The sequence below is a fragment of the Elgaria multicarinata genome, chromosome 10 (genome assembly GCF_023053635.1).
Source record: "Elgaria multicarinata webbii isolate HBS135686 ecotype San Diego chromosome 10, rElgMul1.1.pri, whole genome shotgun sequence".
Classification (NCBI taxonomy): Eukaryota; Metazoa; Chordata; class Lepidosauria; order Squamata; family Anguidae; genus Elgaria; species Elgaria multicarinata.
Genome location: NC_086180.1, coordinates 6833230 through 6855312, shown reverse-complemented (window position 1 = coordinate 6855312; position 22083 = coordinate 6833230). Strand labels below are relative to the sequence as shown.

The following is a 22083-nucleotide window of genomic DNA, read 5'->3' as shown; positions in this document are numbered from 1 at the left end:
ATATTGAGAGAATAAAAAGGTCTTCAGCTGGCGACGAAAGCAGTACAGTGTAGGCGCCAGGCGGACCTCTCTGGGGAGCTCATTCCACAACCGGGGTGCCACAGTGGAGAAAGCCCTCCTTCTAGTAGCCACCTGCCTCACTTCATTTGGCAGGGGCTCACGGAGAAGGGCTCCTGTAGATGACCTTAAGGTCCGGGCAGGTACATATGGGAAGAGGCGTTCCTTCAAATAACCTGGCCCCAAACCGTTTAGGGCTTTAAATGTCAATACCAGCACTTTGAATCGGGCCCGGACCTGCACTAGCAGCCAATGAAGTTGTAAAAGGACTGGCGTAATGTGATCTTGCCGGCCAGTCCCTGTTAGTAAATGGGCTGTCCTGTTTTGTACCAGCTGAAGTTTCCGGACCGTTTTCAAAGGCAGCCCCACGTATAACGCATTGCAGTAATCCAAGCGAGAGGTTATCAGAGCATGGATCACTGTAGCTAGGCTATCTCTGTCCAGATAAGGGCGTAGTTGGTATATCAACCTAAGCTGATAAAAGGTGCTCTTTGCCACTGAGTTCACCTGTGCCTCAAGTGACAGTTCTGGATCCAAGAGCACCCCCAAACTACCATTGGTAAGCACTACCGTGAAACCAGGATTCTCACTTCCCTAAAACTGGTTCTATAGCTTGCATGATATTGATGAAACTGTGTTTGGCACTCACCTCCCACTTGGTCTCTTCGATCTTGGGAAGAAACTCAGCCTGCTCCTTCTTGAAAGCGACAAATTTCTTCTCCAGCTCTTCCCGTTGCTGAAGGAGCTGTCCCACGTCATCTTGGAGCTTCTTCTTCTCTTGCTGGAGCTTAAAGATCTGGAGCTGCAGAGCCTGTTGGGCCCTCTGAGCCTTCTTCGAGACCTGCTGCAGTTTATTGGCATAATTTTGCCGTAGATCCTCCATCTCACGCTCCCAGATCTTTTGCTTCTCCTCAAAGACCTGGTAAATGGCCGCCTCGCTCTTGTCGAGGTTTCTCCTCATTTGGAGGACCTCCTGCTCTTTCTCCCACAGCCTGTCTTCCAAGTCTTGGATGATGTCGTCTGTTGAAGGAGAGTGGAAAGGCATGCTTTCGTTGAGATGGTTGAGTCTACTGAACGAAGACGTGCTCTTACTGGAAGACCGTCCGCTGTCTGAGGTAGATATCCCATTGTAGCCCACCATGTTCTTGTCCGCGTAGGTCGTCCCGATGCGGTTTATGTGACTGGTTGAAGCGCTCATCGGGCCGACGTGCTGGCTATAGCCCGTGCCGTAGGTTGGCAAGCTTGTCAAAGAGTTGCGGCCAGAATCAGAGAGGCCACCGGCCTGGTTGGTAGTCCTGTTATGGCTGGGCTTCTCGTGGCCGCTTTTGACAGTGGAAGGGCTATTGCTGTTGGTGTGGATCAGTGTCTTGCGATTCTCCGATATTCCATTGTTCTGGGGCGGGCACAGATTCTGCATGGAATGGAAGTTTTTAGGAACTACTGGTTTAAAGGCTGACGGTCTAACTAAGGGCTCGTTGCTCTGTGAGGAGAAAAGACAAGAAAAATACAGGACGGTGGATGAAACACAGCGTTGTAGACATGCTCCTTGATCATACAAAATGGCCGTCTCCTGTATAGCCTGGTGCGGCATACTAGAATATCGAGTCCTTATTAATAGCTTTTGATGGCATTAAAACTGCCTTTGTGTAGCCTCCCAGAGATACAGCTAGCCCAGTCAACTGTTTCTAACTGCCGGCAGCCACATGCCCCTAGACGGTACATAATCGGGGCATGGAGGCAACAGCCTTTCCCTGATATTTGTTCCCAGGATCTGAGACGTGGATGGAGATTCCATAACAAACTGTGCTGAAAGGTTGGTTGGGACGAAGCAGAGTAAAAATCCCAGTCTGGTTTTGGAGTCTTCTGGAAAAGGATGCTAAGGGGCAGAAGTAATTTTTAGGACGGCCTTCCTCAACTTGGTGCTTCTAGATATCTCAAACTACACCCCCTATCATCCCCTACCAGTTATAGTCCAATACATCCAGGGGGCACCACGTTGGGGAAAAGATACTGGGAACATGCTGCCAGATGCTGCTTTTATTATGCAATCACACTGCCCCATGCACAGAATTTCACAGGGTCCCCAGGTGTCAATTCCTAGCCCTCCTGTGCTTTCCCACTACTTCTTCCATCTTTTTTTTTCCTTACAAGGAAAAAAAAACTGTTAAGGAGGGGAAGATGGAATAGCTGCACAATGTCTTTTGATTGGTACCCGTAGGAGCCCTCCGTCTGAAAGCACCTCGGTACTAATTCTGTGCCTGCTTTCCATCTGGTCGACCTGTACTGCTCAGGTTGCACTTTCGTGGCTCAGCAGTTGATTGCAAAAGGCGCCCCGGTTTAGTCTCTACCCACACGTAAGAACATAAGAAGAGCCCTGATGCTGGATCAGACTGAGGGTCTATCTAGTCCAGCATTCTGTTGACACAGTGGCCAAACAGCCATTGGCCAGGGACCAACAAAGTAGGACATGGTGCAACAGCACCCTCCTACCCATATTCCTCGGAAACTGGTGCACACCAGCTTACTGCCTCGACTTCTGGAGATAGCACACAACCATCAGAGCTAGTAGCCATGGATAGCCTTCTCCTCCAGGAATTTATCCAACCCCCTTTTAAAGCCCTCCAAATTGGTGGCCATCGCTACATCTTGTGGTAGTGAGTTCCATAATTTAACTCTGCGCTGTGTGAAGAAGTACTTCCTTTTATATGTCCTGAATCTCCCACCAATCAGCTTCATAGGATGACCCCACTGGGTTCTAGTATTTTGAGAGAGGGAGAAAAAATGTCTTCCTATCAACATTCTCCATACCAGGCATCATTTTGTACACCTCTATCATGTCTCCCCTTAGCCTCTTTTTCTCTAAGCTAAACAATCCCAATTGATGTAACCTTCCTTCATAGGGGAGATGCTCCAGCCCCTTCATCATTTTAGTTGCTCTTTTCTGCACCTTCTGCATGTAACTTGACCCAGTAAAATTTGTCATAAAAATGGCAATCCCTATTGTTCAAGCCTGGTCCAGGTTTTTGAAGTACACAAACAAATAGAAGGCAGTAGTTTTTAAATTACTAACATATATAAGGTTCCAGAACGCACACAACTACTCGAACCACTAGTGGAGAAGGATGATTTACAAGAAACCCATTTATTATTATTACCCATTTATTATTTATTATTATTTCCTTGATAAAAAGGACTACTGTGGTTATAATCAGACACAGCTGCTTTCCGCATTTTTCTTCAGACCATAAACAGACTGGCCGCCTTCAATTGGAGGGGTTTTCTCCCCCGCAAGAAAGTTTTTTGAGGATGAATATCCTATAATTGACGGTTTAACCTGATATGGCGTTTGTTCCGAGGAAGCTTGAGCAGCGAAAACGGGAAGTTTATTGCAAAATCCTGTCAACAACTTACAACGCTGGAAAGAATAAAATATAATAAGAACAAACCTTATTTATAATATATCCGTGAACATATGTTTATGTACTGATGTATTGCCAAATGTGTTTAACAGAATCATAGAATAGCAGAGTTGGAAGGGGCCTACAAGGCCATCGAGTCCAACCCCCTGCTCAGTGCAGGAATCCACCCTAAAGCATCCCTGACAGATGGTTGTCCAGCTGCCTCTTGAAGGCCTCTAGTGTGGGAGAGCCCACAACCTCCCTAGGTAACTGATTCCATTGTCGTACTGCTCTAACAGTCAGGAAGTTTTTCCTGATGTCCAGCTGGAATCTGGCTTCCTTTAACTTAAGCCTGTTATTCCGTGTCCTGCACTCTGGGAGGATCGAGAAGAGATCCTGGCCTTCCTCTGCGTGACAACGTTTTAAGTATTTGAAGAGTGCTATCATGTCTCCCCTCAATCTTCTCTTCTCCAGGCTAAACATGCCCAGTTCTTTCAGTCTCTCTTCATAGGGCTTTGTTTCTAAAATGTGTTAGTGTGTCTTTGTTGGGCTATATTATAGACTTGTATTGTCTTATAGTAGGAATAGCTTTCCAATTATTGGTTTATTGTATTTTAGTACCCAACACCACTATTGTCTAACAACTATGGGATACATCAGCTCTTTTGTAATTTTTGTATAATAATAAATGGGTTTCTTGTTAATCATCCTTCTCCACTAGTGGTTCGAGTAGTTGTGTGTGTTCTGGCACCTTATATATATTAGCCAGGTTTTTGAAGGCCATTGGGTAGGACACCCTCAACGAGGCCCCTCCCTCAGTGAATTGACCTTCTCACTCCCGTTGTCACCACCTGCTCTTCTTCCTCGTCCTCTTTGTCATCGTTGCTGTCACTTGCTTGCTTGGGGGACAGGAAGTGAGTGAGCAAGGAGGCCGTGGCGTCTCCTCTTCCTCCTCCCTGCCACCGTTATCTGGCCAGAGCAAGAGGCAGGTGAATAAACAGGTTTCAATGGAGAAGGGGAGGAATAACTCCAGGGGACTCTTGTAGTGGGCCCCTGCTAGGGTGGGGGCCCACAGCAGCTGCCCACCATGACTACCCTTGAGGCTAGCCCGGAACCCAGCCTTCGCCAACCTGTTGCCCTGCAGATGTGTTGGGCTGCTCAATCCTTTCTAGCGCAGATCCCATCAGCATATATGTGAAGTTGTGATTTTTCACCCCAATGTGCATCACTTTAAACTTGGTGGCAGGGAAACACATCTGCCATTTTGATGCCCGTTCTTCCAGTTTGGAGAGATCCTATTGGAGCTCTTCGCAATCCCTTTTAATCAGCAAACTTGGCCACTTCATGATCCGCTCCTAATTCCAGATCACTTATGAACAAGCTGAAAAGCGTTGGTCCCAGTGCGGATCCATGAGGGAACCCACTGTTTTGTATCCGTCCATTGGGAGAACTTATGCCATGATTGCTCAGCTTGCTCAGGAATCTTTGGTGAGGGAATTTATTAAAAGCCTTTTAGAAGTCCATGTAAACAATGCCCCCATTCAGAAGACACCTTAAACCACAGCTTTAACCACAATGGTTAAGCCAGAAAGCTGGGCTGTGTTCAGAAGACACCTTAAACCATGGCTTTAACCACGGTGGTTAAGCCAGAAAGCTGGGCTGTATTCAGAAGACACCTTAAACCATGGCTTTAACCACTGTGGTTAAGCCAGAAAGCCAGGCTGTGTTCAGAAGACAACTTAAACCATGGCTTTAACCACGGTGGTTAAGCCAGAAAGCCAGGCTGTGTTCAGAAGACACCTTAAACCACGGCTTTAACCACAGTGGTTAAGCCAGAAAGCCAGGCTGTGTTCAGAAGACACCTTAAACCATGGCTTTAACCACTGTGGTTAAGCCAGAAAGCCGGGCTGTGTTCAGAAGACACCTTAAACCACGGCTTTAACCACGGTGGTTAAGCCAGAAAGCCAGGCTGTGTTCAGAAGACATCTTAAACCACGGCTTAAACCACGGTGGTTAAGCCAGAAAGCCAGGCTGTGTTCAGAAGACATCTTAAACCACGGCTTAAACCACGGTGGTTAAGCCAGAAAGCTGGGCTGTATTCAGAAGACACCTTAAACCATGGCTTTAACCACGGTGGTTAAGCCAGAAAGCCGGGCTGTGTTCAGAAGACACCTTAAACCACGGCTTTAACCACGGTGGTTAAGCCAGAAAGCCAGGCTGTGTTCAGAAGACATCTTAAACCACGGCTTAAACCACGGTGGTTAAGCCAGAAAGCTGGGCTGTATTCAGAAGACACCTTAAACCATGGCTTTAACCACGGTGGTTAAGCCAGAAAGCCGGGCTGTATTCAGAAGACACCTTAAACCACGGCTTAAACCACGGTGGTTAAGCCAGAAAGCTGGGCTGTATTCAGAAGACACCTTAAACCACGGCTTTAACCACGGTGGTTAAGCCAGAAAGCTGGGCTGTGTTCAGAAGACACCTTAAACCACGGCTTTAACCACGGTGGTTAAGCCAGAAAGCCGGGCTGTGTTCAGAAGACACCTTAAACCACGGCTTTAACCACGGTGGTTAAGCCAGAAAGCCGGGCTGTGTTCAGAAGACATCTTAAACCACGGCTTAAACCACAGTGGTTAAGCCAGAAAGCTGGGCTGTATTCAGAAGACACCTTATTCCATGGCTTTAACCACGGTGGTTAAGCCAGAAAGCCAGGCAGTGTTCAGAAGACATCTTCAACCATGACTTTAACCACAATGGTTAAGCCAGAAAGCCGGGCTGTGTTCAGAAGACACCTTAAACTATGGCTTTAACCACAGTGGTTAAGCCAGAAAGCCGGGCTGTGTTCAGAAGACACCTTAAACCATGGCTTTAATGGTGAATAAAGCAAAAAGCCTTCTTCACCGTGGTTAAAGCCATGGTTTAAGGTGTCTTCTGAACACAGCCCGGCTTTCTGGATTAACCGCTATGGTTAAAGCCGTGGTTTAAGGTGTCTTCTAAATGGGGCCATTGTCTACCGAACCGCTCCAAGAACTCTTAGGTTCATAAGATAGGATTTACCTTTGTGGAAGCCATTCCAGTTCTTTTTCAGCAGGGCTTGTCCTTCTATATGCTTATTCATTGTATCTTTAATAAGGGCTTTCAACCAATTTACCCAGACTTTCCTCACCCGTGGAACCTAGCAAGCACTTTGAGGCTGCAGAATGGATGAAGGAGCAGCAGTGTTGTCCTCCCAGGTTCCTGTTTGGCTGTACCCCCCTACACTGCCACCCCCTCTACTGAGGAAATTCCTGATTAGCCAATACTTCCAGGCCAGACCTGGGATTTTGCCAAAACAACTGCCCAACTGTAGTTTTGTCTGTCTGGCTCAGCCATGAGCCTCCTTGCCCTCCCAGTCTGCCGGCCTCCATATCCACCTGTTTGCCATTTCTCTACATCAGGGCTGGAGAACAGGTGGTGGGCAGGCCATGGGTGCCCAAGGCATTTTTGTTCTCATATTCGCTGTCACAGAAATTGCTATGCAAAAGAAAGCAGCGGTGGCAAATTTGGCAGAGGTAGGGCGCAGCCTCCAGTGAACTCCATCAGAAGATGCCTACCTATGTTTTACATCCTTTTCCCAGCCCTCTTCAACTGGACTCCTCAGCTGAACCCTGTCCGGCAACAGCCTCTGCTTGGACCTCCTGTATTGCCTTGATGCTGCGCCTGGACCCTCTAGGACAACCTTCCTCCTTGACCATGGTCCCAGTTCTGCCAGGACTTGCTTTTTCTGCCCTCCACGTGCCCTACCACTGGCACCCACCTTTTCCCCAGGGGCCACACTGCCTTCTGCCTCTTCAAGTGGACACGGAGTAAGCGGCCCCTCCTTTCTCATGCATGGAGACATCTTCTTAAGTCAGCCTTCCTCACCTGGGTGCCCTCCAGATATGTTGGACTTCAACTCCCAGCATGCCCTAGCCAGCATGGGGGTGTAGCACTAGCCAACACACCTGAAGGGCACCAGATAGGGTAGGGCTGCTTTCAATTAACCTATGCCAATCAGAAGTCATTAAAAATACTATAGAATCATAGAATAGTAGAGTTGTAAGGGGCCTCTAAGGCCATCGAGTCCAACCCCACGCTCAATGCAGGAATCCACCCTAAAATATATTCGACAGATGGTTGTCCAGCTGCCTCTTGAATGCCTCTAGGGTGGGAGAGCCCACAACCTCCTCCCTAAGTAACTGGTTCCACCAGTCGTACCGCTCTAACAGTCAGGAAGTAACTGGTTCCAACAGTCGTACTGCTCTAACAGTCAGGAAGTTTTTCCTGATGTCCAATCATTCCAAGGTAGGTTCCCCTCCTCATTTGTGATGCCTTCCAAACAACACAGGAGGGTCAACATCACTGGATAATGGAATCTCACCTGGTCTAGTTTACCAGAGATTGGCAATATCTTTGGTGGGTTACTGGGTTCTCTGTACTGGGGAGGTGGCGGCATGTTCTTCTCGTTGTTGGCTGCTACGTTCCCGCAAAGGTCCGCCTTCACCTTCTCGCTCTTGCGCAAGTCCCCGTTGATGAATATGGAGTTGGAGATCTTTTCTGACTTGTACGTCTTCTCCTCCCCAGAGTAGCGGTTGGAGATCTCTCTCGTGGAGTAGCTATTCCGGGACCCATCGACCTGCCGGCTGCTGTTCTGTGTCCTGGTGCCTACACTCTTCATGGCAAACTCTTGTTCATTGGCGACACCGCTGCCAACACTTCCCATAGTGCCTTGGGAGGCGGGTTCAGAGCGCCTGGGCTCAAAGGGGTGGAACGCCTCCTGGCTGTGGTAGCTGGGGTCACTAAGGACGGAGAGGGTCTCTAACTTGGCCATGGCAAGATATGGAAATTGAGGCACAGGTCAGTGGCACTGGAAGACAGAAGGGGTGAAGCAGAAAGAAGCATTAAAAAGATGCCACGGCTTAAGAATATAAGAACATAAGAAGAGCCATGTTGGATCAGACCAAAGGTCCATCTAGTCCATCACTCTGTTCACACAGTGGCCAACCAGCCATTGGCCAGGGATGAACAAGCGGGACATGGTGCAACAGCACCCTCCCGCCCATGTTCCCCAGCAACTGGTGCACACAGGCTTACTGTCTCTGATAGTGGTGGCAGCACCACAATGGTGGTAGCCATTGATAGCCTTTTCCTCCAGGAATTTCTCCCAACCCCCCTTTTAAAGCCATCCCAATTGGTGGCCATCACTACATCTTGTGGTAGTGAGTTCCATCATTTAATGAGCTACACTTCCGTAGCTCAGCAGTTGATTGCAAAAGGCGCCCTGGTTTAGTCTCTACCCACACGTAAGAACATAAGAAGAGCCCTGATGCTGGATCAGACCGAGGGTCCATCTAGTCCAGCATTCTGTTCACACAGTGGCCAACCAGCCATCGGCCAGGGACCAACAAAGCAGGACATGGTGCAACAGCACCCTCCTACCCATATTCCTCGGAAACTGGTGCACACAGGCTTACTGCCTCGACTTCTGGAGATAGCACACAACCATCAGGGCTAGTAGCCATGGATAGCCTTCTCCTCCAGGAATTTATCCAAACCCCCTTTTAAAGCCCTCCAAATTGGTGGCCATCACCACATCTTGTGGTAGTGAGTTCCATCATTTAACTCCGCACCGTGTGAAGAAGTCCTTCCTTTGATCTGTCCTGAACCTCCCTCCCACCCATCAGCTTCATGGGATAATGACCCCTTTGGGTTCTAGTATTATGAGGGAGGGAGAAAAATATCTCCCTATCCACATTCTACGTGCATAAGTTCGTGCAGTTCTATCATGTCTCCCCTTAGCCTCCTTTTTTCCAAGCAGAAAGAAGCATTGAAAAAATGCCACGGTTCAGCACGAAGCAGCCACAAGCAGAAGGGAGGTGCAGTGCATGGCGCACAAGAGTTGGTTATTCACGGACAACAATACTCCTGGGCTCTATTCACACGTGCGAGGAGGGGGTGGTGGTTATGGGTAACTACAGAGAGGGGGCAGGTAGCAGAACCATTGCAAGTGGGCCTGCCACACGACCAGGAACCACACAGCGCTGCGTGGTTCCGCTACCCACTCACCCATCCAGAGTTACTGCACACCCCTCCGCATGGTTTAACCACGCATCGCAGTACCGCGTGGTTTAACCACGCCTCCGTGGCATGAATGGACTCCCAGTACTCACTTCTTCGGGGGGGGGGAACCGGGGGGGGGGAATGGCAACACAACCATAGAGGAAGTCTGTGGCGGCAAGAGCGCCACCAGAAATGCAGGCTGCTCTAGGCTGCCGTCTTTATGGTCACGCCCTGTAAACTACCCGGAGCCCGTTTTAACCCCTGGGGAGCTCGCCACACGTAATGGTAAGCCACCCCTGGGGTTCTTAACTCTGCTGCACAGGGATGGTTAGCCAGGGTGGTTCTGTAATCATCGTTGTCGCATTTTCCTCCCCCGCCCCACCCACAACACCCTAAGCCACCCTTGTGTGCTCAAAACGCTTAACTATCACAGCGTAGCATGATGTCTGAACAGGTCCCTCGTTAGGCGAAGAGAAGAGACGGAACCTTCTCTGCCACAACCTCTGTGTAAATAAGGAAGCGGTTTGCTAGTTAACGCTGGATCCCTTCGTGGTCGCTGTTAAGCAGGTCTGTGGCAGAGAGGTGTCTTTCATTCACTACCCGCAGAGGCGTTTTAGCTGGAGATGCCGAGGTAAAAGCTGGGACCTTTGGCGTGCAAAACGTGTGCCCCAGAGAAAAACACAGCTCAGTGGAAGGGTGCATGTTTTGCCCGCTGAAGGAACCAGGTTCAGTACCTGGTAGCTCCAGGTAGGTCTGGGGAAAGACTTGTGTGAGAGCTGCTGCCGGTCAGTGCAGACAACACTGAGTTAGATAGGCCGAAGGTCTGACTCTGGGATTAGGCAGCGTTCTATGGTCCTGAACTTTTTAGCTGGAGGTGCCAGGAACAGGCTGGGGTTGCCTGCGTGCAAAGCACTGTGTGTGATGATGGCCTCTCGCCCAAGGCCTCGAAGTCTTCCACTCCAAGGGGCCTTGATTAGAAAGGGGAGGCATGCAGTGATGAGGGCAGAGAGCTCTGCGCATGGTCAGAGGCATTATCCTCTTCAAGATTACATTCGCTTATTCCAGGGCTGAGTGCTGTTTTCAGAAGAGATCCCAGCATCCCGGTTGCGTGAATCAGACATAAAATGGGGCAGCAGGCCAGGTGAGCGGGGGCAGTTTCAAAAGGCGACTGCCACAAGCAAGTGCGATGCAACAACTCCCGGCACAGAAACAACAGGTAAGAGTACCACAACCAGCCTCACACAAAGCGAGTGCAGCGAGAAGACATGGACAGTGTTGCACATACAGCTCAAGGCACCCAATCCCATCCTGCTGCCCTCTTTCCAGCACGCGGACACACACTATCATCATAGCACAGCAAAGATGTATGTTCAGCCTGTACATCCTATGGTGTTATAGCAGAACCAGGGCTCACAGGGTCAAAGAGCCGGGACTTTCTGAATAGCAGGGATGAAGGCATCATTTGCCTCTCCATCAGACCTCTGTTTCCTCTGCTGCAATCCAGAGGGTTGGGTGGAATAGATTTTCCCAACAACAATATACTACTGCGAACGATCCCTGCCGTAATGCAAAGTAGTTTGGGGTAGACAGGTCTTCAGAGGGCAATTAAAGTGCTGTTAGCTTTAGCAGAGACCTGCCGCTGGTGGGAATGTTCACAAAATAAGCTAACTGACACTCAATGTTTGAGTGGGGGGGTTGTTTTGAACCGTGAGTTGTTTGCTGAACCGTGGGTTAGAGTGTTGTCCAAATGTAGCACGTTTTCCGCAAGATGGGTTATCATGTTGTCTGAACGCAGCCAGGGGGGGGGGGCTTGTTAACCACCTGGAACAACCCAACAACAAACCGTGGGGCCCCCTATAGGATTGTTTGAGAAAATAAGCGACACTGCATGGTGAACAAGCCACCCCGGCTGCATTCAGACAACACGCTAACCCATGGTTCAACAAACAAACCACGAACAGCCCCTAAATTGGTTTGTTGATCTGGATCCACACAGCTGCTTACATTTTTGGATTGCCCTTGGGGGCACGGCAGTGGTAACTGTTATGAGGAACGCCTGTACTACAAAATGTACCGCAACACCACTGACTATTCACACAACACACATTTTTACACAGCAGAAAACTCTCACCATCATAGCTACACACATAATGCCCCCCCCCCAACAATATGCACGGTACACAACACCATTGCAACTTGAACTACACAAAGCACTGAACATCAGGGGAGTTGGGGGTAAGGTGACCATATGGAAAGGAGGACAGGGCTCCTGTATCTTTAACAGTTGTGTAGTAAAGGGAATTTCAGCAGGTGCCACTTGTATGCATGCAGCACCTGGTGATTTTTTTTCTGTCTAAACATGCATAGGATTGTAGGACTTTTTTTCTGTCTAAACATGCATAGGATTGTAGGATTTTTTCTGTCTAAACATGCATAAGATTGCACTCGAAAGTTCTAAATCAGAGATGGGGAAAACATGTGGCCATCCTCCTTCACCACTGGCTATACCTGATGGGAGTTACAGTCCAACAAAATCTGGAACTCTCCCCTGGTGCCGTAAATGGCTGGTGTCTTAACTATCTCAGAGAATTCCTCCCCGCTTATCCCCACAACCTACGATTAACAAGGCCCCGCTCTATATTCCACCGTATGGGGAGGCTAATTAGCTTTCACTGGAAGAAGGACCATTTTTGCAGCAACTCCGATGTCATGGAACCTTCTCCCCAGAGAAGTCCTTACAATGTTGTCCGGCGGGTTTGGCCCTTCTCCAGACTACTGCTGCTGTTGCTGTGTTGGTGTTCTTCATCCCCCTTTTTATCCTGAGAAATCAGAGCCCCACATGCATCACCAAAACAGAAGACAAAAGGTGACACAGTTCTGCACAAAATTTACATGGTATCGATGCAAATTTAGAGTTACTCTCATTTGAATGGGAATACGCTACGTTTCAACCTAGTCGGAAGACTGTGACAGGTGACCTGTGCAGTGTACCTGCTCAGCCTACTGTCCAGGATGCTGCCAACTTTGGATTGGCAACTTCAAGGCCCCTCCCACTTCTTATGGCTCTTTAGAATCATAGAATCATAGAGTAGTAGAGTTGGAAGGGGCCTATAAGGCCATCGAGTCCAACCCCCTGCTCGATGCAGGAACCCACCCGAAAGCATACTTGACAGATGGTTGTCCAGCTGCCTCTTGAAGGCCTCTAGTGTGGGAGAGCCCACCACCTCCCTAGGTAACTGGTTCCATCTTCATACTGCTCTAACAGTCAGGAAGTTTTTCCTGATGTCCAGCCGGAATCTGGCTTCCTGTAACTTCAGCCCATGATTCCGTGTCCTGCCCTCTGGGAGGATCGAGAAGAGATCCTGGCCCTCCTCTGTGTGACCTTTTAAGTATTTGAAGAGTGCTATCATGTCTCCCCTCAATCTTCTTTTCTCCAGGCTAAACATGCCCAGTTCTTTCAGTCTCTCTTCATAGGGCTTTGTTTCCAGACCCCTGATCATCCTGGTTGCCCTCCTCTGAACACGCTCCAGCTTGTCTGCATCCTTCTTGAATTGTGGAGCCCAGAACTGGACGCAGCTCAGTTTATCTTTAACCTGGACAGCCCTTCAAACAGAGGACTCGTCTTCGGTAAAATAGGACACGTGGCCACCGTAACCACAATGCCCCGAAATTCTTTGGTGTTTGATTTCTTACTTGTTCTTAGCAGTGTGCCTCTATGTGGCAGACAGGCGATTTTCAAAGAACACCTGTTTGTGTGATTTCTCTCTATCAGGACAGAGAGGTAAAAATGTTCATAACGAAAGCCAGCACAGAATGTTCTCGTAATAATTCCCCTAAGTTCACGAGCCTGCAAAGAGCAGCATATGCATTCGGTGTGCCACGTTCCTCCGTAAATGTGTTAATCCGCGAGAAAACCACATGTAGCGTTCAACAGATTGTTTTCTCCTGCCGCTTGCTGTGCGCAAATACAAGCATGGGCTTGCATTTAAATGAATATTATTATTTTTTAACTCTGGGACTGGATTCAGAGGATCAGGCATTGCAAAGTAGCCCGGCGAGGCCCAAACTGAGAAAATGTTCTGGGGTGTTTTGAAAGGGGCGGTGGAGAGGTAGGTCGAAATCTCTCAGGGAAGATTTAAAAAAAAAAAAAATTCTCTGAGAATTTTCTTCTTTGGATTCCCTCCCACAAATCTTGAACAAAACGCCCCCCCCCCCCCACCTCTGCAATGTGTTTGTCTGTGAACGTGGCGAGAATTTCAGGCACAATGGTGTTTCTGGATTTAATATTGTTCATCCCAGAGTGCAGGACACGGAATAATGGACTCAAGTTACAGGAAGCCAAATTCTGGCTGGACATCAGGAAAAACTTCCTGACTGTTAGAGCAGTACGACAATGGAACCAGTGACCTTGGGAGGTGGTGGGCTCTCCCACACTAGAGGCATTCAAGAGGCAGCTGGACAAGCATCTGTCGGGATGCTTTAGGGTGGATTCCTGCACTGAGCAGGGGGTTGGACTCGATGGCCTTAGAGGCTCCTTCCAACTCTACTATTCTATGATTCTATGAAGTTATTTTAATACGATTGAAGGGGGCAACGAGCTCTTTCTTTCAGTGCTTAGACCATTGCTTTAGTCATGCACTAGGTTGAACAACATAATAATATGGTTTCATTCAGTATTAATCATAGAATCATAGAATAGCAGAGTTGGAAGGGGCCTACAAGGCCATCCAGTCCAATCCCCTGCTCAATGCAGGAATCCACCCTAAAGCATCCCTGACAGATGGTTGTCCAGCTGCCTCTTGAAGACCTCTAGTGTGGGAGAGCCCACAACCTCCCTAGTTAACTGATTCCATTGTCGTACTGCTCTAACAGTCAGTGGAGGCTGGTTTTTCCAATATTAGTGGGGCATTGAATTTGCTCCGGGTCAGAACTCTAAACGAGTGAAGCTCTTTTAGAATTCTGACTAGTTCTGACTGGAACCTGGAGCGGATTCACCACTGCACTGGTATCGGACCCTCCAACCACCTGGTCCCTGCTCCTCCCACGATTCAAATTGTGTGTGTGTGTGTTTGCATGTCAGGGGAAAACACCTGCATAATAATACTGGTCCCCAGTCATCAAATACTGTAGTAGCCATGTTTAACATCTCGGCAAATTTCTCAAGCCGTTGCGATAGGGAAGGCCATAACCCAATTAAAATAAATTCTAGCTGGCTGCTGTGTGTCTCCCTGTTCATCTGAACCTGCCCGATTTTACCACGTGGTGGCACGTTGCTAAGAAGAAATCACAGATGAATGCCACTGAAGTTTCTCCCCTTCTAGCGAGGGGTTTATGTTGTTTTTATTTTAAAAAGAACTGCGTCCTACTCACCACCAACCGAGAGTGGGAAATCTTGTTAAGGAAGTGTCAACCCTACTAGGGGGAGGGAATTGGGTCAAAATATGGTGGTCTCCTGGGCTGGCCGGATGGCTTCAGCCCTTCCTGTGAGCTTGTTCACCGCACCCTTAGCCCTCCCTCACACAAGACAGGACAGTGGTTTTATTTACTTGAATGAGCCGGTTCGGGTATAAAACGGCCGGCTGCGACAGCAGCACCTTCTAGGCTCCCAAACGTTCCCCGTTCATTCACGGGCCTGGTTATTGGTGCTAAAAAATGGAATGGAAGAAGATAAACAGGTTAAAACAAGGCCTCTCATTTGGATGGTGTTTTTTTAAAAAAAACTATATATATTTAAATGAAATCACATTCTGCCCTCTTAAGCTGGCATGTCTCATGGTCCTCCCTCACGTGAGGCGCCGCTGGCCGTGCCAAAGCCACACAATTTATGTCATAGTCACGGTCTAGACATTTCCCACTTATACACAAGAACAGAAACTATCTCAAATGATGCAAACAAGCACAAATGTAACCCATCCCCAGGTAAACCCGACCACCAAACGCAAGGCTCATGCCAATAAGCACCATTTCCGTGCACACTCAGAATTAGTTGTTTGCTGAAGTCCATCAATCCTTGGCTTTGAATACGAATCTCAACGATGCATCACATCAGTTTTGCTAAAGGTGAGTATTAAGACAGTTCTCTTCTGGCTTGGATTTTAATCCGAGCCGGAGAAGAATGAGTTCCTACTGCTACTAGGATCAGATCGAGGCCAGAATGGGCCATGGGCTATCACGGTGAAGTGGACTGGCTGCTCTGCCCTCAACAAATGACATTTGTCGGCTTACACGCACACACACACGCACACACACACACACACACACAGTCAAAGAAAACTATTTCCGGGGGTTTTCCTACGGAAAAATTTAAACCCCACGGTGGCATATGATCTCCTTTCAGACATGTAGAACGCTACTAGATCACACCTGTGCATATTCCTCTCGTGTGTGTCTATTTTGCTGCTCAGAGTCACATTTCATGACATTTGGAAGCCTACATAAAGGAGGAGAGAATCGACAGAGCTGGGGATTTGATAGCAAGAGTGCAGAAAAGAAAGTCCGTTCAGCACGTGGATAATTTGGCCCACTCAGGGCCGGCGCTTCCATAGAGGTCAGTTAGGCGGCCGCCTAGAGCGCAAAGGTAAGGGGGCGCCGAACAGCGCGCCCGGAAGTCGCCCTCCCACTCTGGCCGAGTGAGGGCAGCTTCCGGGCGCGCCGTTCCGAAGCCTTCCTCCCCCTGCCCCAGCGTCCCTGGCTTGGCTTCAGCTGGGCGCCCGCCCAGCAGCTGAAGCCAACCCGGGACACTGGGGGGCGGGGGCGGGCGGCTCCACGTTCTGACTTCCAGTGTGCACCGGACGTCAGAATGTGGAGCCGTCTCACCGCCCTCCCACAGCTTCCCGGCTTGGTTTTGGCTGGGCACTCCCAGCCAAAGCCAAGCCGGGACGCGGGGGGGGGGGGGAGGAAGGAACGGCTCCACGTTCTGACTTCCAGCGCGCGCCGAAAGTCAGAACGTGGAGCCGTCTGACTGCCCTCCCCCAGCTTCCCGGCTTGGCTTGGCTTCGGCTGGGCCCTCCCAGCCAAAGCCAAGCCGGGACACTGGGAGGAGGGTGCGAACGGACGGAAGTGGAGCTGCCCACCCTCCCACCCCACCGCAGCGTCCCGCCAAGCCAGGAGGACTTCGGGCGAAGGACAGGTAACCTGTCTCCGCCTACCTGGGGTGGGGGTGGGATACGGTGGGGTGGGGTGGGGGTGTGAAAGCAGCTCAACTTGCCTAGGGCGCAAAAAAGCCTGGCCCCGGCCCTGGCCCCACTGCTGATCTAACTTGTCTCTTCCTACTTCCCGTAGGCACTGGGACGACTCCAACGGGTAGCACGGGACATCAGGCACTCCCCACCCACGTACCCCACTCCCCAATTTCTCCCCACACTTCCATCCAGATCTTATATAGCATGGATTAGAAAGCCTGTAGGTCAGGGGTGGGCAAGTTATGGCCCCCCAAAGGTTTTGGTCTAGAACCTCCATCAGCCCAAGCAAACATTGCCAGTGGTCTCAAGGTCGCTTACAATATATTTAAAACGAAATAGACGCATCCTGACACTGCATAATCATCAGCTGAGGTTGGGGGTGAAGGAGAAAGAAAGGTATGAACCTATTTAGAAATGTCTATGGCCTTCTAGCTATCTCCCATTTCTTGAGAGAGCACCTGCTGGTCATTTGCCTATATATTTCCCTAACAAAAGCTGTGCTTGGCAATTTGGCCTGCCAAAAAATGGAATCTTACAGTCATTCTGGTCCTATTAATCCTTTGTATCACACACACACACACACACACACACACACACACACACACAGAGAGAGAGAGAGAGAGAGAGAGAGAGAGAGAGAGAGAGAGAGAGACATCCTTTCTACTAGTTCCTCAGCAATTGGTGTATACAGGCTTACTAGCTCTGATACTGGAGGTAGCATATAGCCATCAGGCCTAGTAGCCATGGATAGCTTCGTCCTCTTGGAAACAAAGCCCTATGAGGAGAGACTGAAAGAACTGGGCATGTTTAGCCTGGAGAAGAGAAGATTGAGAGGAGACATGATAGCACTCTTCAAATACTTAAAGGGTTGTCACCCAGAGGAGGGCCAGGATCTCTTCTCGATCCTCCCAGAGTGCAGGATATGGAATAACGGGCTAAAGTTACAGGAAGCCAGATTCTGGCTGGACGTCAGGAAAAACTTCCTGACTGTTAGAGCAGTACGACAATGGAAGCAATGACCTGGGGAGGTTGTGGGCTCTCCCACACTAGAGGCCTTCAAGAGGCAGCTGGACAACCATCTGTCAGGGATGCTTTAGGGTGGATTCCTGCATTGAGCAGGGGGTTGGACTCGATGGCCTTATAGGCCCCTTCCAACTCTACTATTCTACCCAACGCTACCCAATTGGTGGCCGTCACTACATTTGGCAGCGAAATCCGCAGTTTTTGTTTGCCACAAGTACTTCCTTTTATCTATCCTGAATCTCCCACCATTCATTTTTATTGGACCTAATGATGAGACACAAAATAACTTGTCTCAGTCCGCACCTTGCATAATTTTCTACATCTCATGTGCCCCCTTCCTTGCCTTTCCCCCCACCCTTCTTAACTAAAAAGCATCTGTTTTTGCTTGTCTCCCCAAATACCGCCTGAATTTGACCCTGCCAGTGCCTTTCCTCCTCATACTATATGGCTGTTCTCCTTACTGTTTGGCTAAGGAGAAGGAAATATTTTGGGAAACGGTAAAGGAGGGGGAGAGACTACCAGCCATTGAAGAGAGAACTGGCAGTTGCTATTACGCTAGCTAAGAATAGTCTGGCCTGATCCCCAGGCGCTACTTAGGGAGATGGCTGGCCAGATGTTACTTATGATAAAGCCATACTTCTCAAAGAGCTATACCAGTAGTTCCCAAACTTTTTCTGGTAACCTCCCAATCGGTTTCACAAACTCATGCCCAGTGCCCCCTGCACACAGCCCCTTTAAATGGGAAGCACCCGCCGCAGGCTTGCCGAAGGAGGGAGGGAAAAGAGAGTGAACACCTCTGTTTTGAAGCCAGCATGGCGGGGCACACCAAGCAGGGTATGTCTCTTCATTAGCGTTTTGGTGCTTTTGAAACGTATTAATTCACCATTAAAAGGACTCTTCTTAAACGGTATTAATACATGTGTGGATTCTTCCCCTATATGGCTTGGGATGAAACTACCTTCTCCCATAAAAATGTCCCTGGGTTTTAAGACCTTCTGGAGAGGCGCTTCTCGGAAAAGGCCACCTCGAGCGCCTCCCTGCCGCCCCTTTGTGCCCCCCTGCTGCCCCCTTGCCTCTTAATGCCCCCCTATGCAATCCCACCGCCCCCAAGGGGGCGATACCACCCACTTTGGGAACCACTGAGCTATACGATCCTTGCTAAGGAAGGTGCAGGTAGTTCTGATGTAGGGTGTCCAACTAGAGACTGAGGTGAGCAAGGGAACAATCCCACTTTTCTCCTATTGACGTGGCTAGCAAGCCATGATTTCCTGTTGCCACCAGCCCTTTCCCACCCTGTACTGGAACACGTTAGAAACACGGGGTGGGGACTGGAGGATATTAGGGTCCTTAAGGGTGCAATCCTATGCAAGTTTGGATGGGAAAAAGTCCTATACCTCCCAGCACGTCTCAGCTAGCCATGCAGGGAGTCGTAGCTGATAGTTCTTTCTAAACATGCATAAGATTGCGCCCCAAGTGTATAGAAATAGGGATGGAAGGAAGATTTTTTTTTAAAGGAGAATTTTTACTTCCACACCACTGAGTAAAGATGTACCAATATTTCCTACCTACTGGAAATCTAAGCATGCATCACAATCCGCAGAAATGGCTAAAGACTCTTCTCTCAAATCATAAGGACTGGCTGGGGCATTCTGGGAGTTGCAGTCCAACACATCTGGAGCGCCCCAGGTTGAGGAAGGCTGCACTAGTGTCTTGCTTGAGTTTTTGTTTTATTAATTCGAAACAATCCGTTTATTTGGATGCTGCTTCACGCCGATCAGATTCTGAATTAGAGATCACATGAGAAGATCACAGTGGAGCGGATCCAAGCAACGTTTCCAGACCGCTCTAGCTGTGCAGAGTGGAAGCCCCCGTTTCCTCCTCATTTCTGCAAGGGAGACAGGACTTTTCCATCTTTATTGCTACCCCCATCCGGAATGCATTTGTTATGTTTGGCTGAACACGGGCAGGATTTAGTCTACAAAACTCAACTAAGCCAACAGTCAATATTTAACCAACTCCTCCCTCAGCGCTCCAAAGGTATTTGGTTTCCTCGGCTGAAAGCCTGCATTAAGAGATTTCATGCCACCACAAAAGGGGAAGACAAAGAGAACTTTTCCACTGCTGATGCTGTTCGGGCTTTCTATTTCCAGGGGGTTGATTTCGAGTTATTTGTTTACCCAATTCCTTTTTCCTCCCATGTTCAAACGAGACTGAAAATAATCCCTTTGTTTCCGTAGGATTATAGTAAAAGGAGACGTCCTTTACAAATCAGGTTTACCTACTCTTATTATAGCATTAACCGGTTAAAGGAAGGAGACATTTCAACTTCAGAAATTGTTCTCAAACCAAGATTGAAGTTATGGGGCGCAGGGGGGGTGGGGAAGGAGTGTCCAATTATACATTACCAAAAAGAGAGGAAACACATCAGCAAATAAGAGGACACATGTTGGATTTGAATAAAATTTTCATATGCCGGCATGCTGGCTGTTAGCCGTAATAAACTTGATGGATTAATTGGTTGCATATGCTCATTTTTTATGCACGTGCAAATTTAGAAATAGGTTGCGTGCTTGTGATGTTGGTGGGACTGAGAGAACGGCTTCCCCTGAAGATCTTAAAACACGGGCAGGCTTGTAAGGGATTATATGATCTTTCAGATAACCTGGACCCGAGCCATGTAGGGCTTTATAGGTCATAACCAGCACTTTGAATTGTGCCCGGAATCATAGAATCATAGAATAGCAGAGTTGGAAGGGGCCTACAAGGCCATCGAGTCCAACCCCCTGCTCAATGCAGGAATCCACCCTAAAGCATCCCTGACAGAGGGTTGTCCAGCTGCCTCTTGAAGGCATCTAGGGTGGGAGAGCACACAACCTCCCTAGGTAACTAATTCCATTGTCGTACTGCACTAACAAACCAGAAGCCAATGGAGCTGTTTTAACCGGGGAGTTGTCTGCTCCCTGCAACCCACCCTGGTCAGCAATCTGGCTGCAGCTCTTTGAACCAGCTGAAGCTTCTGAACACTCTTTAACGGCAACCCCACGTAGAGAAGTATAGAAAAGGGAATTTCAGCAGGTGTCATTTGTATGCATGCAGCACCTGGCGAAATCCCCTCTTCATCACAACAGTTAAAGCTGCAGGAGGCCTTTAAGAGGCAGCTGGACAGCCATCTGCAAGAGGCCTTCAAGAGGCAGCTGGACAGCCATCTGTCAGGGATGCTTTAAGGTGGATCCCTGCATTGAGCAGGGGGTTGGACTCAATGGCCTTGTATGCATGCAGCACCTGGCGAAATTCCCTCTTCATTACAACAGTTAAAGCTGCAGGAGGCCTTTAAGAGGCAGCTGGACAGCCATCTGCAAGAGGCCTTCAAGAGGCAGCTGGACAGCCATCTGTCAGGGATGCTTTAAGGTGGATCCCTGCATTGAGCAGGGGGTTGGACTCAATGGCCTTGTATGCATGCAGCACCTGGCGAAATTCCCTCTTCATTACAACAGTTAAAGCTGCAGGAGGCCTTTAAGAGGCAGCTGGACAGCCATCTGCAAGAGGCCTTCAAGAGGCAGCTGGACAGCCATCTGTCAGGGATGCTTTAAGGTGGATCCCTGCATTGAGCAGGGGGTTGGACTCAATGGCCTTGTAGGCCCCTTCCAACTCTACTATTCTAGGATTCTAAGATTCTTCTACCTTCTCTCCATCTAGCTTTAGTTCTAACTCCTGTCCTCCACCACAGCCTTTCACATGCCCATAATCATCTTTCACTTCTCCCCACTTTGGATAGAAACAGACAGTGGAGGCTCGTGGTTCCAAAGTCAGTGGGGCAGTGAATCCGCTCCAGGTTTCAGTTAGAACCAGTCAGAAATGTAAAGGAGCTATCCAAGGTGCAGTAGTAGCTCAGGTAGCTCCTTTAGAGTTCTGACTGAAACCCAGAGCGGATTTCCCACTCCACTGATATTGGAGCAACCGGCCTTCACTGAAGAAACGTCAACATTAATGTCCCTGTATAGCCGGATTAGATTCCCATAATTTCTGACAGTGCTGGCTGGGGCTTATAGGAGTTGTAGTCCAAAACGTCTGGAGGGCAGCAGGTTGCATACTCCTGCCTGGAATGGTCTGCCGGAGGAGACATAATAACAATAATAATAATAATAATAATAATAATAATAATAATAATAATATATTTCTTACCCACCTCTCTGATTGGATCGAGGCGGGGAACAACAGCAAGCATAAAATACTGATTAAAAACATAGTATACACTGTTAAAAACATCCTAAAAGCATCCTAACTTCAGACTTGTCAACTTAACAGTCTTTTAGCATTCAAGAAAGCTATAAAGACTGATCTCTTCT

General features: G+C 48.8%; 1 protein-coding gene across 3 annotated transcripts in view; it reads right to left on the bottom strand.

Annotated features, from left to right (window-relative positions):
* The window catches only part of LZTS3 (leucine zipper tumor suppressor family member 3), an 80701-nt gene that overhangs the window by 3949 nt on the left and 54669 nt on the right, over nt 1-22083 (bottom strand). For 2 of the 3 annotated variants that reach the window (XM_063135393.1, XM_063135390.1), the window contains exons 2-4: nt 15080-15178; nt 7855-8340; nt 707-1537 (exon numbers count right to left, since the gene is read on the bottom strand). In XM_063135393.1, the coding sequence (XP_062991463.1) occupies nt 707-1537; nt 7855-8304 (1281 nt within the window). In that variant the 5' untranslated portion in view covers nt 8305-8340; nt 15080-15178. The remainder of the gene's footprint in view (nt 1-706; nt 1538-7854; nt 8341-15079; nt 15179-22083) is intronic. The other variant, XM_063135392.1, reaches the window with a different exon arrangement.